The 18,662-nt window shown below is 47.3% G+C and overlaps 1 protein-coding gene across 9 annotated transcripts in view; it reads right to left on the bottom strand.

Annotated features, from left to right (window-relative positions):
* The window catches only part of DNM1 (dynamin 1), a 265,735-nt gene extending 258,814 nt beyond the window's left edge, over positions 1-6,921 (bottom strand). For 6 of the 9 annotated variants that reach the window (XM_063936611.1, XM_063936609.1, XM_063936613.1 and 3 more), the window contains exon 1: positions 6,578-6,920. In XM_063936611.1, the coding sequence (XP_063792681.1) occupies positions 6,578-6,738 (161 nt within the window). In that variant the 5' untranslated portion in view covers positions 6,739-6,920. Of the gene's footprint in view, positions 1-6,577 lie in introns of all 9 variants that reach the window. The other 3 variants (XM_063936607.1, XM_063936606.1, XM_063936608.1) reach the window with 1 other exon arrangement.
* Positions 6,922-18,662: the final 11,741 nt, after the last annotated feature.

Genomic DNA, 18,662 nt, shown 5'->3' with positions numbered 1-18,662 from the left:
GGAAATCCAACACCACGTTGAGATCCCAAGGTGCCACTGGAGGCACAAACGGGGGCTGACTATGCAGCACTCCCTTAACAAAAGTCTGAACTTCAGGCAGTGAAGCCAGTTCAATTTTAAAAGAAAATCGATAGAGCCGAAATATGGACCTTAATGGAACCCAATTTTAGGCCCATAGTCACCCCTGACTGTAGGAAGTGCAGAAATCGACCTAGCTGAAATTCCTCCGTTGGGGCCTTCCTGGCCTCACAGCATGCAACATATTTCCGCCATATGCGGTGATAATGGTTTGCGTTCACTTCTTTCCTAGCTTTAATTAGCGTAGGGATAACTTCCTCCGGAATGCCCTTTTCCTTCAGGATCCGGCGTTCAACCGCCATGCTGTCAAACACAGCCGCGGTACGTCTTGGAACAGACAGGCCCCCTGCTGCAGCAGGTCTTGTTTTAGCGGCAGAGGCCATGGGTCAACTGAGATCATTTCTTGGAGTTCTGGGTACCAAGCTCTTCTTGGCCAATCCGGAACAATGAGTATAGTTCTTACTCCTCTCCTTCTTATTATTCTCATTACCCTGGGTATGAGAGGCAGAGAAGGGAACACATACACCGACTGGTACACCCACGGTGTTACCAGAGCGTCCACAGCTATCGCCTGAGGGTCCCTTGACCTGGCGCAATATCTTTTTAGCTTTTTGTTGAGGCGGGACGCCATCATGTCCACCTGTGGCCTTTCCCAACGGTGTACAATCATTTGGAAGACTTCTGGATGAAGTCCCCACTCTCCCGGGTGGAGGTCGTGTCTGCTGAGAAAGTCTGCTTCCCAGTTGTCCACTCCGGGAATGAACACTGCTGACAGTGCTAACACATGATTTTCCGCCCATCGGAGAATCCTTGTGGCTTCTGCCATCGCCATCCTGCTTCTTGTGCCGCCCTGTCGGTTTACATGAGCGACCGCCGTGATGTCTGACTGGATCAGCACCGGCCGGTGTTGAAGCAGGGGTCTAGCCTGACTTAGGGCATTGTAAATGGGCCTTAGTTCCAGAATATTTATGTGTAGGGAAGTCTCCTGACTTTTCCATAGTCCTTGGAAGCTTCTTCCCTGTGTGACTGCCCCCCAGCCTCGAAGGCTGGCATCCGTGGTCACCAGGACCCAGTCCTGTATGCCGAATCTGCGGCCCTCTCGAAGATGAACACTCTGCAGCCACCACAACAGCGACACCCTGGCCCTTGGAGACAGGGTTATCCGCCGATGCATCTGAAGATGCGACCCGGACCACTTGTCCAACAGATCCCACTGGAAGATCCTTGCATGGAACCTGCCGAATGGAATTTCTTCGTAAGAAGCTACCATCTTTCCCAGGGCTCGCGTGCATTGATGCACCGACACCTGTATTTGTATTAGGAGGTCTCTGACTAGAGATGACAACTCCTTGGCCTTCTCCTCCGGGAGAAACCCTTTTTCCTGTTCTGTGTCCAGAACCATACCCAGGAACAGTAGACGCGTCGTAGGAACCAGCTGCGACTTTGGAATATTCAGAATCCAGCCGTGCTGTTGTAGCACTTCCCGAGATAGTGCTACTCCGACGAACAACTGCTCCCTGGACCTCGTCTTTATAAGGAGATCGTCCAAGTACGGGATAATTATTTCGGCCATTACCTTGGTAAATACCCTCGGTGCCGGGGACAGACCAACGGCAACGTCTGGAATTGGTAATGACAATCCTGTACCACAATTTTGAGGTACTCCTGGTGAGGAGGGTAAATAGGGACATGCAGGTAAGCATCCTTGATGTCCGGTGATACCATGAAATTCTCCAGGCTTGCAATAATCGCCCTGAGCGATTCCATTTTGAACTTGAACCTTCGTATATAAGTGTTCAAGGATTTCAATTTTAGAATGGGTCTCACCGATCCGGCTGGTTTCGGTACCACAAACATTTTGGAATAGTAACCCCGGCCTTGTTGAAGGAGGGGTCCCTTGATTTCACCTGCTGGAAGTACAGCTTGTGAATTGCCGCCAGTACTATCTCCCTTTCTCCGAGGGCAGCAGGCAAGGCTGATGTGAGGTAACGGCGAGGGGGAGTCGCCTCGAACTCCAGCTTGTATCCCTGTGATACTACTTGCAGAACCTAGGGATCCACCTGTGGGCAAGCCCACTGGTCCCTGAAGTTCCCGAGACGCGCCCCCCACCGCACTTGTCTCCACCTGTGGAGCCCCAGCGTCATGCGGTGGACTCAGAGGAAGCGGGGGAAGATTTTTGATCCTGGGAACTGGCTGTCTGGTGCAGCTTTTTCCTTCTTCCCTTGTCTCTGTGCAGAAAGGAAGCGCCTTTGATCCGCTTGCTTTTCTGAAGCCGAAAGGACTGTACCTGAAAATACGGTGCTTTCTTAGGCTGTGAGGAAACCTGAGGTAAAAAAATTTCTTCCCAGCTGTTGCTGTGGATACGAGGTCCCAGAGACCATCCCCAAACAATTCCTCACCCTTATAAGGCAGAATCTCCATGTGCCTTTTAAAGTCAGCATCACCTGTCCACTGCCGGGTCTCTAATACCCTCCTGGCAGAATGGACATTGCCTTAATTCTGGATGCCAGACGGCAAATATCCCTCTGTGCATCCCTCATATATAAGACAACGTCTTTAATATGCTCTATGTTAGCAAAATATTATCTCTGTCTAGGGTATTAATATTATCTGACAGGGTATCAGACCACGCTGCAGCAGCACTATTCATGCTGAGGCAATTGCAGGTCTCAGTATAGTACCTGAGTGTGTATATACAGACTTCAGGATAGCCTCCTGCTTTTTATCAGCAGGCTCCTTCAAAGTGGCCGTATCCTAAGACGGCAGTGCCACCTTTTTTGACAAACGTGTGAGCGCCTTATCCACCCTAGGGGATATCTCCCAACGTGACCTATCCTCTGGCGGGAAAGGGTACGCCATCAGTAACTTTTTAGAAATTACCAGTTTCTTATCGGGGAACCCACGCTTCTTTACACACTTCATTCACTCATCTGATGGGGGAACAAAACACTGGCTGCTTTTTCTCCCCAAACATAAAACCCCTTTTATGTGGTACTTGGGTTCATGTCAGAAATGTGTAACACATTTTTCATTGCCGAGATCATGCAACGGATGTTCCTAGTGGATTGTGTATATGTCTCAATCTCGTCGACACTGGAGTCAGACTCCGTGTCGACATCTGTGTCTGCCATCTGAGGTAACGGGCGTTTTTTTTTTGGAGCCCCTGATGGCCTTTGAGACGCCTGGGCAGGCGCGGGCTGAGAAGCCGGCTGTCCCACAGCTGTTACGTCATCTAGCCTTTTATGTAAGGAGTTGACATTGTCGGTTAATACCTTCCACCTATCCATCCACTCTGATGTCGGCCCCACAGGGGGCGACATCCCATTTATCGGCCTCTGCTCCGCCTCCACGTAACCTTCATCCAACATGTCGACACAGCCGTACCGACACACCGCACACACACAGGGAATGCTCTGACTGAGGACAGGACCCCACAAAGTCCTTTGGGGAGACAGAGAGAGAGTATGCCAGCACACACCAGAGCGCTATATAATGCAGGGATTAATACTATAACTGAGTGATTTTTCCCCCAATAGCTGCTTGTATACACATATTGCGCCTAAATTTAGTGCCCCTCCTCTCTTTTTAACCCTTTGAGCCTGAAAACTACAGGGGAGAGCCTGGGGAGCTGTCTTCCAGCTGCACTGTGAAGAAAAAATGGCGCCAGTGTGCTGAGGGAGATAGCCCCGCCCCTTTTTCGGCTGACTTTTCTCCCGCTTTTTTCATGTATTCTGGCAGGGGTATTTATCACATATATAGCCTCTGGGACTATATATTGTGATTTTTTGCTAGCCAAGGTATTCATATTGCTGCTCAGGGCGCCCCGCCCCCCAGCGCCCTGCACCCATCAGTGACCGGAGTGTGAGGTGTGCATGAGGAGCAATGGCGCACAGCTGCAGTGCTGTGCGCTACCTTGTTGAAGACCGAAGTCTTCTGCCGCCGGTTTCCAGGACCATCTTCATGCTTCTGGCTCTGTAAGGGGGACGGCGGCGCGGCTCCGGGACCGAACGATCGAGGTCGGGTCCTGTGTTCGATCTCTCTGGAGCTAATGGTGTCCAGTAGCCTAAGAAGCCCAAACTATCTCCAGTCAGGTAGGTTCGCTTCTTCTCCCCTTAGTCCCTCGTAGCAGTGAGTCTGTTGCCAGCAGATCTCACTGAAAATAAAAAACCTAAAATATACTTTCTTTTCTAGGAGCTCAGGAGAGCCCCTAATGTGCATCCAGCTCAGCCGGGCACAAGATTCTAACTGAGGTCTGGAGGAGGGTCATAGTGGGAGGAGCCAGTGCACACCAGGTAGTCCTAAAGCTTTCTTTAGTTGTGCCCAGTCTCCTGCGGAGCCGCTATTCCCCATGGTCCTTACGGAGTCCCAGCATCCACTTAGGACGTCAGAGAAAGATAGATATCATATGAGATAGATAGATAGATAGATAGATAGATAGATAGATAGATAGATAGATAGACAGATAGATATGATATAGATAGATAGATAGATAGATAGATAGATAGATAGATAGATAGATAGATAGATAGACAGACAGACAGACAGATATGATATAGATAGATATCATATGAGATAGATAGATAGATAGATAGATAGATAGATAGATAGATAGATAGATATGATATAGATAGATATCAATGAGATAGATAGATAGATAGATAGATAGATAGATAGATAGATAGATAGATAGATAGATAGATAGATAGACAGATAGACAGACATGATATAGATAGATATCATATGAGATAGATAGATAGATAGATAGATAGATAGATAGATAGATAGATAGATAGACAGATAGATATGATATAGATAGATATCAATGAGATAGATAGATAGATAGATAGATAGATAGATAGATAGATAGATAGATAGATAGATAGATAGATAGATAGATAGACAGATATGATATAGATAGATATCATATGAGATAGATAGATAGATAGATAGATAGATAGATAGATAGATAGATAGATAGATAGATACATTGCTGAAGTGTTCCCTTACACAGGACACACATGGTGTGGTTATAGACACATCTCACACACACTACCACGCACAATCTGTGACACAGGAATATTGTGCAGGCACCAGCTGGTATCAGCTCTATTCTGTCAGATCCCCAGAGCCTGCACCTTCACAGTGTATAATCCCATTTAACCCGTCAATGCTCTGCTAAACCCTCTGCAAGCCAAGATACAGTACACCCAGGAATTGCATCCTCCATCCCTGTGCGAGCCTGACTGTACTGATTGTATGTTACACTGTCTGCCTACAAACGCTGTGACATATCCTGCCGTACCATGAGACAATGCTTGCTGGCGAATGTGTAACCGTCCTTCATCATCCAGGAATACTTGTGTGCATGTCACAAAATGGACAGTGATGGAGCCTGCACAACCCTGTGTCACCTTGACGGCACATCCAGGACACACATCCTTATGTATGTTAGCACACATGACACAGAGTGTTCACATCCCCATCACACAATATGTGCAATAATGAGTAACCAGCAATTATAGACAGGGATAGCAGCAAGTACATCCATTCATTCAATCCCTCTATCCATCTATCTATCTATCTATCTATCTATCTATCTATCTATCTATCTATCTATCTATCTATCTATCTATCGTATTTGTGTGTAATAGTATTGTGTATTTCTGTATATAAGCCTACTCACAGACACATATACTGGTGAATTTCTGGTATACCAGGTAAGTAGTCATTTCAGAATTCTTCATCCCTGCAATAGTACAGTGACCCCCCCACCCCCCTGTATATTCTGTATGTGCCACCCCCTGTATATTCTGTATGTGCCACCCCCTGTATATTCTGTATGTGCCACCCCCTGTATATTCTGTATGTGCCACCCCCTGTATATTCTGTATGTGCCACCCCCTGTATATTCTGTATGTGCCACCCCCTGTATATTCTGTATGTGCATTTACTATGGTAGGAAAGGGACTGGGTGCAGGAGATGCTCCATACATGCACTGTAAACAGATGACATTGGTTTGGTTATCGCCCCCTCCCTTCTCCTCCATTGCAGGAGTGACATACTGTACTGTATTCCTCAGGACCTCCTCCATTTTTCCCTCTAACCCCCCCATCCATTCTGCACATTAACCCCTTGGATAAAATATATATTATGATGCTTTATATTATAATCTATATGTATAAAACACAATAGCAAACAGCCAATGACAGGAAAGAGGAGCAGAAGAATAAGATGTGTTTCTAGATGAATATAGGAAACCACTGCCATAATCCTGCTCTCTGTCATATGGCTCAAGGTGAATAAATAACCAAGGGTGTCACTTACTGCAGCTATGCATTATTCATTGTCCTGCTAAAGGGCAGCTATGGACTGTGTGGCTAGAGACATGGCACCAGGGACCTCTAGGACACAATAGCCCTGCTCCATATAAATCTGCTTCCCTAATCCAGTCTGCATTGCAATGAATGGTGCACACAAGCCAGGGCTGCCTCCGCTTACCTGCCGACGAAATTCTCCAGGACAGAGCTCTTCCCAGCGCTCTGACCCCCAACGACAGCGATCTGGGGCAGATCTAGGTTGGCATTCTGTCCGATGGCTGAGAAGGCATCCTGGAGGCGGTTTACCAGCGGAATCAGCTCTTCCATCCCTCGGTTGCCCATCTTGCAGGCTGCCTCCTGGCTGTGTCAGTCTGGGTACAAGCCTCTGGCACCTTTTCCCCGGTGACTGTCGTAGCTGGATGTGCAGGACCCCTGAGATCTCGCCGGTCCTGCTTCTCCTCCTGCTCTGGCTCTGCTCCTAGCGCTTCCCCAAACTGCCAGCTCAAGCGCATCCAGGGGGATTTAAAGTGCAATGAGCATCTTGTGCCGGCAGAGGGCGCGAGTGGGTAATGACAGCGCAGCCTTAGCCGCAGGCCACCGCGGAGGATCACGGGAACTGTAGTTCTTTTTTTTTCCCTTCTATTCATTCTTATTGGCGATGCTGTTGATGCTTTCGACACAACCAGCTTGGAAGCTAGGGACCTGGTGGCTTACACAGAAAGTCGGGACTACTGTATTTGAGTGAAATGTACCCCTGTAGATTCATCTGCAAATTTGCAGTTACAGGGTCAGACTATGAATGAATAAACAGGATGCAGTTAATTTTCCGGCTACCTGGATCCCACCGTTCAGGATACGGATGCCGGAATCCCGCCAGCAGGGGAAATGCTGGTGGTTGGAATCCCAGGTCAAGCCCGGTATTCCAACTCGGTTGGTAGGCCACGCTTTCTAATTTAAACTTAGCTTATGGGACCTTTGCTTGTCCTCATGTCGGCAACTCCGATCACTTGTATCTATTTTTTAAGGCCAATTTATAAACCCCAGGTTAAGAGAGTGAAGCCTGTGATTAAAATAGTTAAGGTGGGTACACACTGGAAAGATATATCTGCCGATCAATTGATCGGCAGATATATCTATGGACGGATCGGGCAGTGTGTTGAGCATACACACTGCCCGATCTGTCGGGGACTGACAACATGAACTGGGCGGGCGTTTACACACGCCCGCCCAGTTCAGCTGTCAATCACCGCCGGCCACCGCAGCATGTGTACGGGCGGTCGGCAGACCGCCGTACACACACAGCGACGCGCCAATATATCGGTAGATATATTGGCCGTCGGCTGTGCTGCGGGGCCGACGCGATACGTCTGTGAATGACGGAGTTCACAGACGTATCAGCCGTACACACTGGCCGACGGACCCGCGATATATCGGCCGTTCAAGAGAACGGCCAATATATAGCGGCCAGTGTGTACGGGCCTTTACAATCTGGCCAGAGGGAGCAATGACGAGGTTGCAGGATATATTGGAATTTACAAATAGGGAACTGTTCATTGAAGAGTGTGTGATCAATGATTCAATTGATATAGATTTACTTGCATCTTTGATCTCCTGCTACATAAGTACATGCACGGAGAGTGTCACAGTGAGGGAAAAAATTAAAACTTTTTCTAATGAGAAACCTTGGTTAAATAGGGAGGTCCGTGCCCAGCTTAAAGCCAGGGATAGAGCTTTCAAAGCTGGCGATCAGGCCGCTTTGAGATTGGCCCGGGTCCAACTCCGTTTGGGCATTAAAAGAGCAAAAATTAGTTATTCAAAAAAGATTGAAGATCTTAGTAGTTTGAATAAGAATCATAGGGGCTTGTGGCAGTTGATATATGAAGTGACTGGGTGCAAAGTTAAAAAGGCCGACCATGTGGAGGTTAGTAACTCACTGGCGGATGATTTAAATTTGTTTTATTGTAGATTTGAAGAAAATAACAGTTTACCCCAGTTGCCGCAGATCCTTTGAGAGGGGGAATCTCCCTTGTTGCTTGAAGAAGGCGCTGTGCTAAATTGTTTGTGCCGGGTAAATCCGGGCAAGTCAGCGGGACCTGATGGCATTCAGGGGAGGGTCCTTCATGGATGTGCGGAGCAACTGAGTGGAATATTAACGGTCTTGTTCAACTTGTCACTCATGCACTGTGTAGTGCCAAGGAGTTTGAAGTTAACAAGTATTGTCCCAGTCCCTAAGAAAGGGTCAGCTAAATGTTTTAATGACTACCGGCCTATAGCATTAACGTCCCTCATAATTAAATATTTTGAGAGACTAGTATTGAGCCACATTAAATCTTTTTTTTCAGCCGAGTTTGACCCGTTTCAATTGGCTTATAGACGGAACCGTTGCACTGATGACGCAATTATTACATTGTTGCACTTTACTCTGTCCCATTTGGAAAAGAGAAATGCCTATGTTAGGATTTTATTTTTCGATTTTAGTTCAGCCTTTAACACAGTGATTCCTGTGTCTTTGACAAATAAATGATCTGTGTTAGGCCTTGATAGTTTTACTTGTAATTGGATTTTATCATTTTTGACAAATCGCCCACAGATGGTTAAAATGGGTAGTGTTAGGTCCGGGGAGGTGTTGACAAATACAGGTGTACGTCAGGGCTGTGTTCTTAGCCCTTTTCTATACTCGATGTTTACCCATGACTGTGTGTCAGCAGATGCATCTATTTAAAGTGATCAAATTTGCAGATGACATTGCTGTAGTAGGGTTAATTGTAGTGATGAGCGGGTTCGGTTTCTCGGAAACCGAACCCCCCCGAACTTCAGCCTTTTTACACGGGTCCGAGGCAGGTTCGAACCTTCCCGCCTTGCTCGGCTAACCCGAGCGCGCCCGAACGTCATCATCCCGCTGTCGGATTCTCGCGAGGCTCGGATTCTATCGCGAGACTCGGATTCTATATAAGGAGCCGCGCGTCGCCGCCATTTTCACACGTGCATTGAGATTGATAGGGAGAGGACGTGGCTGGCGTCCTCTCCGTTTATAGAGAAGAGAGTAGAGAGTTAGAGACACTATTTGGTATTTACTAATTTTGGGGAGCATATTAGGACTGGAGTACTACTACTTGCTGATAGTGTGACCATTGACCACCAGTTTAATTAATCCGTTCTCTGCCTGAAAAAAAATGATACACAGTGTGACACAGTCACATACCATATCTGTGCTCAGCCTCAGTGTGCTGCATCATCATATGTAATACTGTATATCTGACTGTGCTGAGTGCTCACTGCTCACACAGCTTAATTGTGGGGGAGACTGGGGAGCAGTTAGAGCAGGAGTACATAAATAAATAATATATTTTAAGTACAGTGCACACTTTTGCTGCCAGAGTGCCACACTGCCAGTGTGACTGACCAGTGACCACACTGACCACCAGTATATTGTGATTGTCTGCTTAGGACGGAGTACTACTTGCTGATAGTGTGACCAGTGACCAGTGACCACCACCAGTTTAATTAATCCGTTCTCTGCCTGAAAAAAAAACGATACACAGTCACATACCATATCTGTGCTCAGCCCAGTGTGCTGAATCATATGTAATACTGTATATCATTATCTGACTGTGCTGAGTGCTCACTGCTCACACAGCTTAATTGTGGGGGAGACTGGGGAGCAGTTATAGCAGGAGTACATATTTTAAGTACAGTGCACACTTTTGCTGCCAGAGTGCCACTGCCAGTGTGACTGACCACTGACCACCAGTATATTGTGATTGTCTACTGACCACCAGTATATTGTGATTGTCTGCCTTAAAAAGTTAAACACTCGTCGTGTGGTGTTTTTATAAACGCATTCTGAAGACAGTGTCCAGCAGGTCCGTCATTACATAATATATATACCTGTCCGGCTGCAGTACTAGTGTGATATATATATATATTTTAATTTTATCTCATTATCATCCAGTCTATATTAGCAGCAGACACAGTACGGTAGTCCACGGCTGTAGCTACCTCTGTGTCGGCAGTCGCTGGTCCATCCATAATTGTATACCACCTACCCGTGGTTTTTTTTTCTATCTTCTTGATACTAGTAGCTTACTTTAGGAGTCTGCAGTGCTGACAGACAGTGTCCAGCAGGTCCGTCATTACATAATATATATATACCTGTCCGGCTGCAGTACTAGTGTGATATATATATATATTTTATTTTTATCTCATTATCATCCAGTCTATATTAGCAGCAGACACAGTACGGTAGTCCACAGCTGTAGCTACCTCTGTGTCGGCAGTCGCTCGTCCATCCATAATTGTATACCACCTACCCGTGGTTTTTTTTTCTATCTTCTTGATACTTGTAGCTTACTTTAGGAGTCTGCAGTGCTGACAGACAGTGTCCAGCAGGTTCGTCATTACATAATATATATATACCTGTCCGGCTGCAGTACTAGTGTGATATATATATATATTTTATTTTTATCTCATTATCATCCAGTCTATATTAGCAGCAGACACAGTACGGTAGTCCACGGCTGTAGCTACCTCTGTGTCGGCAGTCGCTGGTCCATCCATAATTGTATACCACCTACCCGTGGTTTTTTTTTCTATCTTCTTGATACTAGTAGCTTACTTTAGGAGTCTGCAGTGCTGACAGACAGTGTCCAGCAGGTCCGTCATTACATAATATATATATACCTGTCCGGCTGCAGTACTAGTGTGATATATATATATATATATATTATTTTTATCTCATTATCATCCAGTCTATATTAGCAGCAGACACAGTACGGTAGTCCACGGCTGTAGCTACCTCTGTGTCGGCAGTCGCTGGTCCATCCATAATTGTATACCACCTACCCGTGGTTTTTTTTTCTATCTTCTTGATACTAGTAGCTTACTTTAGGAGTCTGCAGTGCTGACAGACAGTGTCCAGCAGGTCCGTCATTACATAATATATATATACCTGTCCGGCTGCAGTACTAGTGTGATATATATATATATTTTATTTTTATCTCATTATCATCCAGTCTATATTAGCAGCAGACACAGTACGGTAGTCCACGGCTGTAGCTACCTCTGTGTCGGCAGTCGCTGGTCCATCCATAATTGTATACCACCTACCCGTGGTTTTTTTTTCTATCTTCTTGATACTAGTAGCTTACTTTAGGAGTCTGCAGTGCTGACAGACAATGTCCAGCAGGTCCGTCATTACATAATATATATATACCTGTCCAGCTGCAGTACTAGTGTGATATATATATATATATTTTATTTTTATCTCATTATCATCCAGTCTATATTAGCAGCAGACACAGTACGGTAGTCCACGGCTGTAGCTACCTCTGTGTCGGCAGTCGCTCGTCCATCCATAAGTATACTAGTATCCATCCATCTCCATTGTTTACCTGAGGTGCCTTTTAGTTGTGCCTATTAAAATATGGAGAACAAAAATGTTGAGGTTCCAAAAATAGGGAAAGATCAAGATCGGCTTCCACCTCGTGCTGAAGCTGCTGCCACTAGTCATGGCCGAGACGATGAAATGCCAGCAACGTCGTCTGCCAAGGCCGATGCCCAATGTCATAGTACAGAGCATGTAAAATCCAAAACACCAAATATCAGTAAAAAAAGGACTCAAAAATCTAAAATAAAATTGTCGGAGGAGAAGCGTAAACTTGCCAATATGCCATTTACCACACGGAGTGGCAAGGAACGGCTGAGGCCCTGGCCTATGTTCATGGCTAGTGGTTCAGCTTCACATGAGGATGGAAGCACTCAGCCTCTCGCTAGAAAAAAGAAAAGACTCAAGCTGGCAAAAGCACAGCAAAGAACTGTGCGTTCTTCGAAATCCCAAATCCACAAGGAGAGTCCAATTGTGTCGGTTGCGATGCCTGACCTTCCCAACACTGGACGTGAAGAGCATGCGCCTTCCACCATTTGCACGCCCCCTGCAAGTGCTGGAAGGAGCACCCGCAGTCCAGTTCCTGATAGTCAGATTGAAGATGTCAGTGTTGAAGTCCCCCAGGATGAGGAGGATATGGGTGTTGCTGGCGCTGGGGAGGAAATTGACAAGGAGGATTCTGATGGTGAGGTGGTTTGTTTAAGTCAGGCACCCGGGGAGACACCTGTTGTCCGTGGGAGGAATAGGGCCATTAACATGCCTGGTGAAAATACCAAAAAAATCAGCTCTTCGGTGTGGAAGTATTTCAACAGAAATGCGGACAACATTTGTCAAGCCGTGTGTTGCCTTTGTCAAGCTGTAATAAGTAGGGGTAAGGACGTTAACCACCTCGGAACATCCTCCCTTATACGTCACCTGCAGCGCATTCATAATAAGTCAGTGACAAGTTCAAAAACTTTGGGCGACAGCCGAAGCAGTCCACTGACCAGTAAATCCCTTCCTCTTGTAACCAAGCTCACGCAAACCACCCCACCAACTCCCTCAGTGTCAATTTCCTCCTTCCCCAGGAATGCCAATAGTCCTGCAGGCCATGTCACTGGCAATTCTGACGAGTCCTCTCCTGCCTGGGATTCCTCCGATGCATCCTTGCGTGTAACGCCTACTGCTGCTGGCGCTGCTGTTGTTGCTGCTGGGAGTCGATGGTCATCCCAGAGGGGAAGTCGTAAGACCACTTTTACTACTTCCACCAAGCAATTGACTGTCCAACAGTCCTTTGCGAGGAAGATGAAATATCACAGCAGTCATCCTGCTGCAAAGCGGATAACTGAGGCCTTGGCATCCTGGGTGGTGATAAACGTGGTTCCGGTATCCATCATTACTGCAGAGCCAACTAGAGACTTGTTGGAGGTACTGTGTCCCCGGTACCAAATACCATCTAGGTTCCATTTCTCTAGGCAGGCGATACCGAAAATGTACACAGACCTCAGAAAAAGACTCACCAGTGTCCTAAAAAATGCAGCTGTACCCAATGTCCACTTAACCACGGACATGTGGACAAGTGGAGCAGGGCAGGGTCAGGACTATATGACTGTGACAGCCCACTGGGTAGATGTATGGACTCCCGCCGCAAGAACAGCAGCGGTGGCACCAGTAGCAGCATCTCGCAAACGCCAACTCTTTCCTAGGCAGGCTACGCTTTGTATCACCGGTTTCCAGAATACGCACACAGCTGAAAACCTCTTACGGCAACTGAGGAAGATCATCGCGGAATGGCTTACCCCAATTGGACTCTCCTGTGGATTTGTGGCATCGGACAACGCCAGCAATATTGTGTGTGCATTAAATATGGGCAAATTCCAGCACGTCCCATGTTTTGCACATACCTTGAATTTGGTGGTGCAGAATTATTTAAAAAACGAGAGGGGCGTGCAAGAGATGCTGTCGGTGGCCAGAAGAATTGCGGGACACTTTTGGCGTACAGGCACCACGTACAGAAGACTGGAGCACCACCAAAAACGCCTGAACCTGCCCTGCCATCATCTGAAGCAAGAAGTGGTAACGAGGTGGAATTCAACCCTATATATGCTTCAGAGGTTGGAGGAGCAGCAAAAGGCCATTCAAGCCTATACAATTGAGCACGATATAGGAGGTGGAATGCACCTGTCTCAAGCGCAGTGGAGAATGATTTCAACGTTATGCAAGGTTCTGCTGACCTTTGAACTTGCCACACGTGAAGTCAGTTCAGACACTGCCAGCCTGAGTCAGGTCATTCCCCTCATCAGGCTTTTGCAGAAGAAGCTGGAGACATTGAAGGAGGAGCTAACACAGAGCGATTCCGCTAGGCATGTGGGACTTGTGGATGGAGCCCTTAATTCGCTTAACAAGGATTCACGGGTGGTCAATCTGTTGAAATCAGAGCACTACATTTTGGCCACCGTGCTCGATCCTAGATTTAAAACCTACCTTGGATCTCTCTTTCCGGCAGACACAAGTCTGCTGGGGTTCAAAGACCTGCTGGTGAGAAAATTGTCAAGTCAAGCGGAACGCGACCTGTCAACATCTCCTCCTTCACATTCTCCCGCAACTGGGGGTGCGAGGAAAAGGCTCAGAATTCCGAGCCCACCCGCTGGCGGTGATGCAGGGCAGTCTGGAGCGACTGCTGATGCTGACATCTGGTCCGGACTGAAGGACCTGCCAACGATTACGGACATGTCGTCTACTGGCACTGCATATGATTCTCTCCCCATTGAAAGAATGGTGGAGGATTATATGAGTGACCGCATCCAAGTAGGCACGTCAGACAGTCCGTACTTATACTGGCAGGAAAAAGAGGCAATTTGGAGGCCCTTGCACAAACTGGCTTTATTCTACCTAAGTTGCCCTCCCACAAGTGTGTACTCCGAAAGAGTGTTTAGTGCCGCCGCTCACCTTGTCAGCAATCGGCGTACGAGGTTACTTCCAGAAAATGTGGAGAAGATGATGTTCATTAAAATGAATTATAATCAATTCCTCCGTGGAGACATTGACCAGCAGCAATTGCCTCCACAAAGTACACAGGGAGCTGAGATGGTGGATTCCAGTGGGGACGAATTGATAATCTGTGAGGAGGGGGATGTACACGGTGATATATCGGAGGATGATGATGAGGTGGACATCTTGCCTCTGTAGAGCCAGTTTGTGCAAGGAGAGAGTAATTGCTTCTTTTTTGGTGGGGGTCCAAACCAACCCGTCATTTCAGTCACAGTCGTGTGGCAGACCCTGTCACTGAAATGATGGGTTGGTTAAAGTGTGCATGTCCTGTTTATACAACATAAGGGTGGGTGGGAGGGCCCAAGGACAATTCCATCTTGCACCTCTTTTTTCTTTCATTTTTCTTTGCGTCATGTGCTGTTTGGGGAGTGTTTTTTGGAAGGGCCATCCTGCGTGACACTGCAGTGCCACTCCTAGATGGGCCAGGTGTTTGTGTCGGCCACTAGGGTCGCTTAGCTTACTCACACAGCTACCTCATTGCGCCTCTTTTTTTCTTTGCGTCATGTGCTGTTTGGGGAGTGTTTTTTGGAAGGGCCATCCTGCGTGACACTGCAGTGCCACTCCTAGATGGGCCAGGTGTTTGTGTCGGCCACTAGGGTCGCTTAGCTTACTCACACAGCTACCTCATTGCGCCTCTTTTTTTCTTTGCGTCATGTGCTGTTTGGGGAGTGTTTTTTGGAAGGGCCATCCTGCGTGACACTGCAGTGCCACTCCTAGATGGGCCAGGTGTTTGTGTCGGCCACTAGGGTCGCTTAGCTTACTCACACAGCTACCTCATTGCTCCTCTTTTTTTCTTTGCGTCATGTGCTGTTTGGGGAGTGTTTTTTGGAAGGGCCATCCTGCGTGACACTGCAGTGCCACTCCTAGATGGGCCAGGTGTTTGTGTCGGCCACTAGGGTCGCTTAGCTTACTCACACAGCTACCTCATTGCGCCTCTTTTTTTCTTTGCGTCATGTGCTGTTTGGGGAGTGTTTTTTGGAAGGGCCATCCTGCGTGACACTGCAGTGCCACTCCTAGATGGGCCAGGTGTTTGTGTCGGCCACTAGGGTCGCTTAGCTTACTCACACAGCTACCTCATTGCGCCTCTTTTTTTCTTTGCGTCATGTGCTGTTTGGGGAGTGTTTTTTGGAAGGGCCATCCTGCGTGACACTGCAGTGCCACTCCTAGATGGGCCAGGTGTTTGTGTCGGCCACTAGGGTCGCTTAGCTTACTCACACAGCTACCTCATTGCGCCTCATTTTTTCTTTGCGTCATGTGCTGCTGTTTGGGGAGTGTTTTTTGGAAGGGCCATCCTGCGTGACACTGCAGTGCCACTCCTAGATGGGCCAGGTGTTTGTGTCGGCCACTAGGGTCGCTTAGCTTACTCACACAGCTACCTCATTGCGCCTCATTTTTTCTTTGCGTCATGTGCTGCTGTTTGGGGAGTGTTTTTTGGAAGGGCCATCCTGCGTGACACTGCAGTGCCACTCCTAGATGGGCCAGGTGTTTGTGTCGGCCACTTGGGTCGCTTAGCTTAGTCATCCAGCGACCTCGGTGCAAATTTTAGGACTAAAAATAATATTGTGAGGTGTGAGGTGTTCAGAATAGACTGAAAATGAGTGGAAATTATGGTTTTTGAGGTTAATAATACTTTGGGATCAAAATGACCCCCAAATTCTATGATTTAAGCTGTTTTTTAGGGTTTTTTGAAAAAAACACCCGAATCCAAAACACACCCGAATCCGACAAAAAAAATTCGGTGAGGTTTTGCCAAAACGCGGTCGAACCCAAAACACGGCCGCGGAACCGAACCCAAAACCAAAATACAAAACCCGAAAAATTTCAAGTGCACATCTCTAGTTAATTGATGGTAATGATGAGTCAGCTTATAGGACGGAAGTTGTGAAATTAGTTGGTTGGAGCAGTAGTGGCGGAACTAGCGAGCGGTGGGCCCAGGTGCGACCAAATGCTTCCCCTCCTCCCCCCACCCCATCCCATCCAAGTCCACCCCCTCACCCCTGGAGAGGATCTGGTGAGGGGGACCTGCTCAGGGCCAGAGAGATGGATACCTAGCAACAGTGCCGTAACTAGTCATTTTAGCACTGTGTGCAAGAAATGGCATCGGAGCCCCACCCCTGCATGCAAAACAGGAGCAGTGCGCGCCGTGGGCGCGCGCAAAAATACATAGTGGCGTGGCTTCGTGGGGAAGGGGTGTGGCCACAAAATAATACCAATTCATAAAACGGTGCACAGTAGTCTCCATTGTTCAAATTACGCCGCACAGTAGCACCACTACACCAGGTAGAGACCCTTTTACACCTTACGGCGGACAGATTCCTCTTTTTACACATTACGGCAGACAGCGTCCCATTTTTACACATTACGACAGACAGCGTCCCCCTTTTTACACATTACGGCAGACAGCGTGCACTTTTTACACATAACGGCAGACAGCGTCCCCTTTTTACACATAGCGGCAGACAGCGTGCCCTTGTTACACATAGCGGCAGACAGCGTACACTTTTTACACATAACGGCAGACAGCGTGCCCTTGTTAAACATAGCGGCAGACAGCGTACACTTTTTACACATAACGGCAGACAGCGTGCCCTTTTTACACATAACGGCAGACAGCATCCCCTTTTTACACATTACGGCAGACAGCGTGCCCTTGTTACACATTACGGCAGACAGCGTCCCCCATTTTACACATTACGGCAGGCAGATTCCCCCTTTTTACACATCACGTCAGGCAGATTCCCCCTTGTTACACATTGCGGCAAAGATTCCCCCTTTTTACACATTACGGCAAAGATTCCCCCTTTTTACACATTACATCAGGCAGATTCCCCTTTTTCCACATTGCGGCAGGCAGATACCCCATTTTTACACATTGCTGCAGGCAGATTCTCCATTTTTATACATGGCGGCAGGCAGATTCCCCCTTTTTACACATTGCGGCAGGCAGATACCCCATTTTTACACATTGCGGCAAGCAGATACCCCATTTTTACACATTGCGGCAGGCAGATTCCCCCTTTTTACACATTGCGGCAGGCAGATACCCCATTTTTACACATTGCGGCAGGCAGATTCCCCCTTTTTACACATTGCGGCAGGCAGATACCCCATTTTTACACATTGCGGCAGGCAGATTCCCCATTTTTACACATTACGGCAGACAGTCGAAAGAAAGAAAGAAAGAAAGAAAGAAAGAAAGAAAGAAAGAAAGAAAGAAAAAGAAAGAAAGAAAGAATGAATTATACTTACCCTCTCCGCTGGCTCAGGCAGAGCCGGCCTTAGCTATAGGCAGGCTAGGCATTTGCCTAGGGCATTCAAGCATGTCTAGGGGCACCCAAGCATGTCCCTGCAGTATCTCATGCTGAGAGGGACAGTCCGCAAACTAACTGTTACTTTCCAAATGTAGTCAATCAGTACTTGTATACACTGCTGTTTACATTTGTCAAAAAAAATGCACACTGTGCCTTAAACTTCCTCCGACATGCTTGGATGCCCCTGACTTGTGAGACCTCAGACAGACAGCAGAAGCCCAGTAAATGCAATTCCTGGACCTGTGACATTTTTACTGACTATATAAGGTTATTACTGGATGGCTTCTTATGATAACACATGTGTATTTTGGAAGACTGCTTCACAGAAACCTGACATCACCTATACTGCTTGTGCACATGGTGGAGGGGGACCCTGCCATCCTGTGAGTGTCCCTTATCCCTGTGCAAATGCCAGGTGTCTGCAGGGACATAACATGGGCAGTGTTCTCCCCACACTTTATTTCCTAGTCAGTCCATACAGTAAAATTCCCCTGCCATCTAGCACTGTAACGTGGTCAGTAAGTTGCGTTGTGCTATTTCTA

Source organism: Pseudophryne corroboree, chromosome 8, assembly GCF_028390025.1.
Source record: "Pseudophryne corroboree isolate aPseCor3 chromosome 8, aPseCor3.hap2, whole genome shotgun sequence".
In the NCBI taxonomy this organism is placed as follows: Eukaryota; Metazoa; Chordata; class Amphibia; order Anura; family Myobatrachidae; genus Pseudophryne; species Pseudophryne corroboree.
The sequence above is the reverse complement of the archived record's forward strand: the minus strand, read 5'-3'. Positions and strand labels throughout refer to the sequence as shown.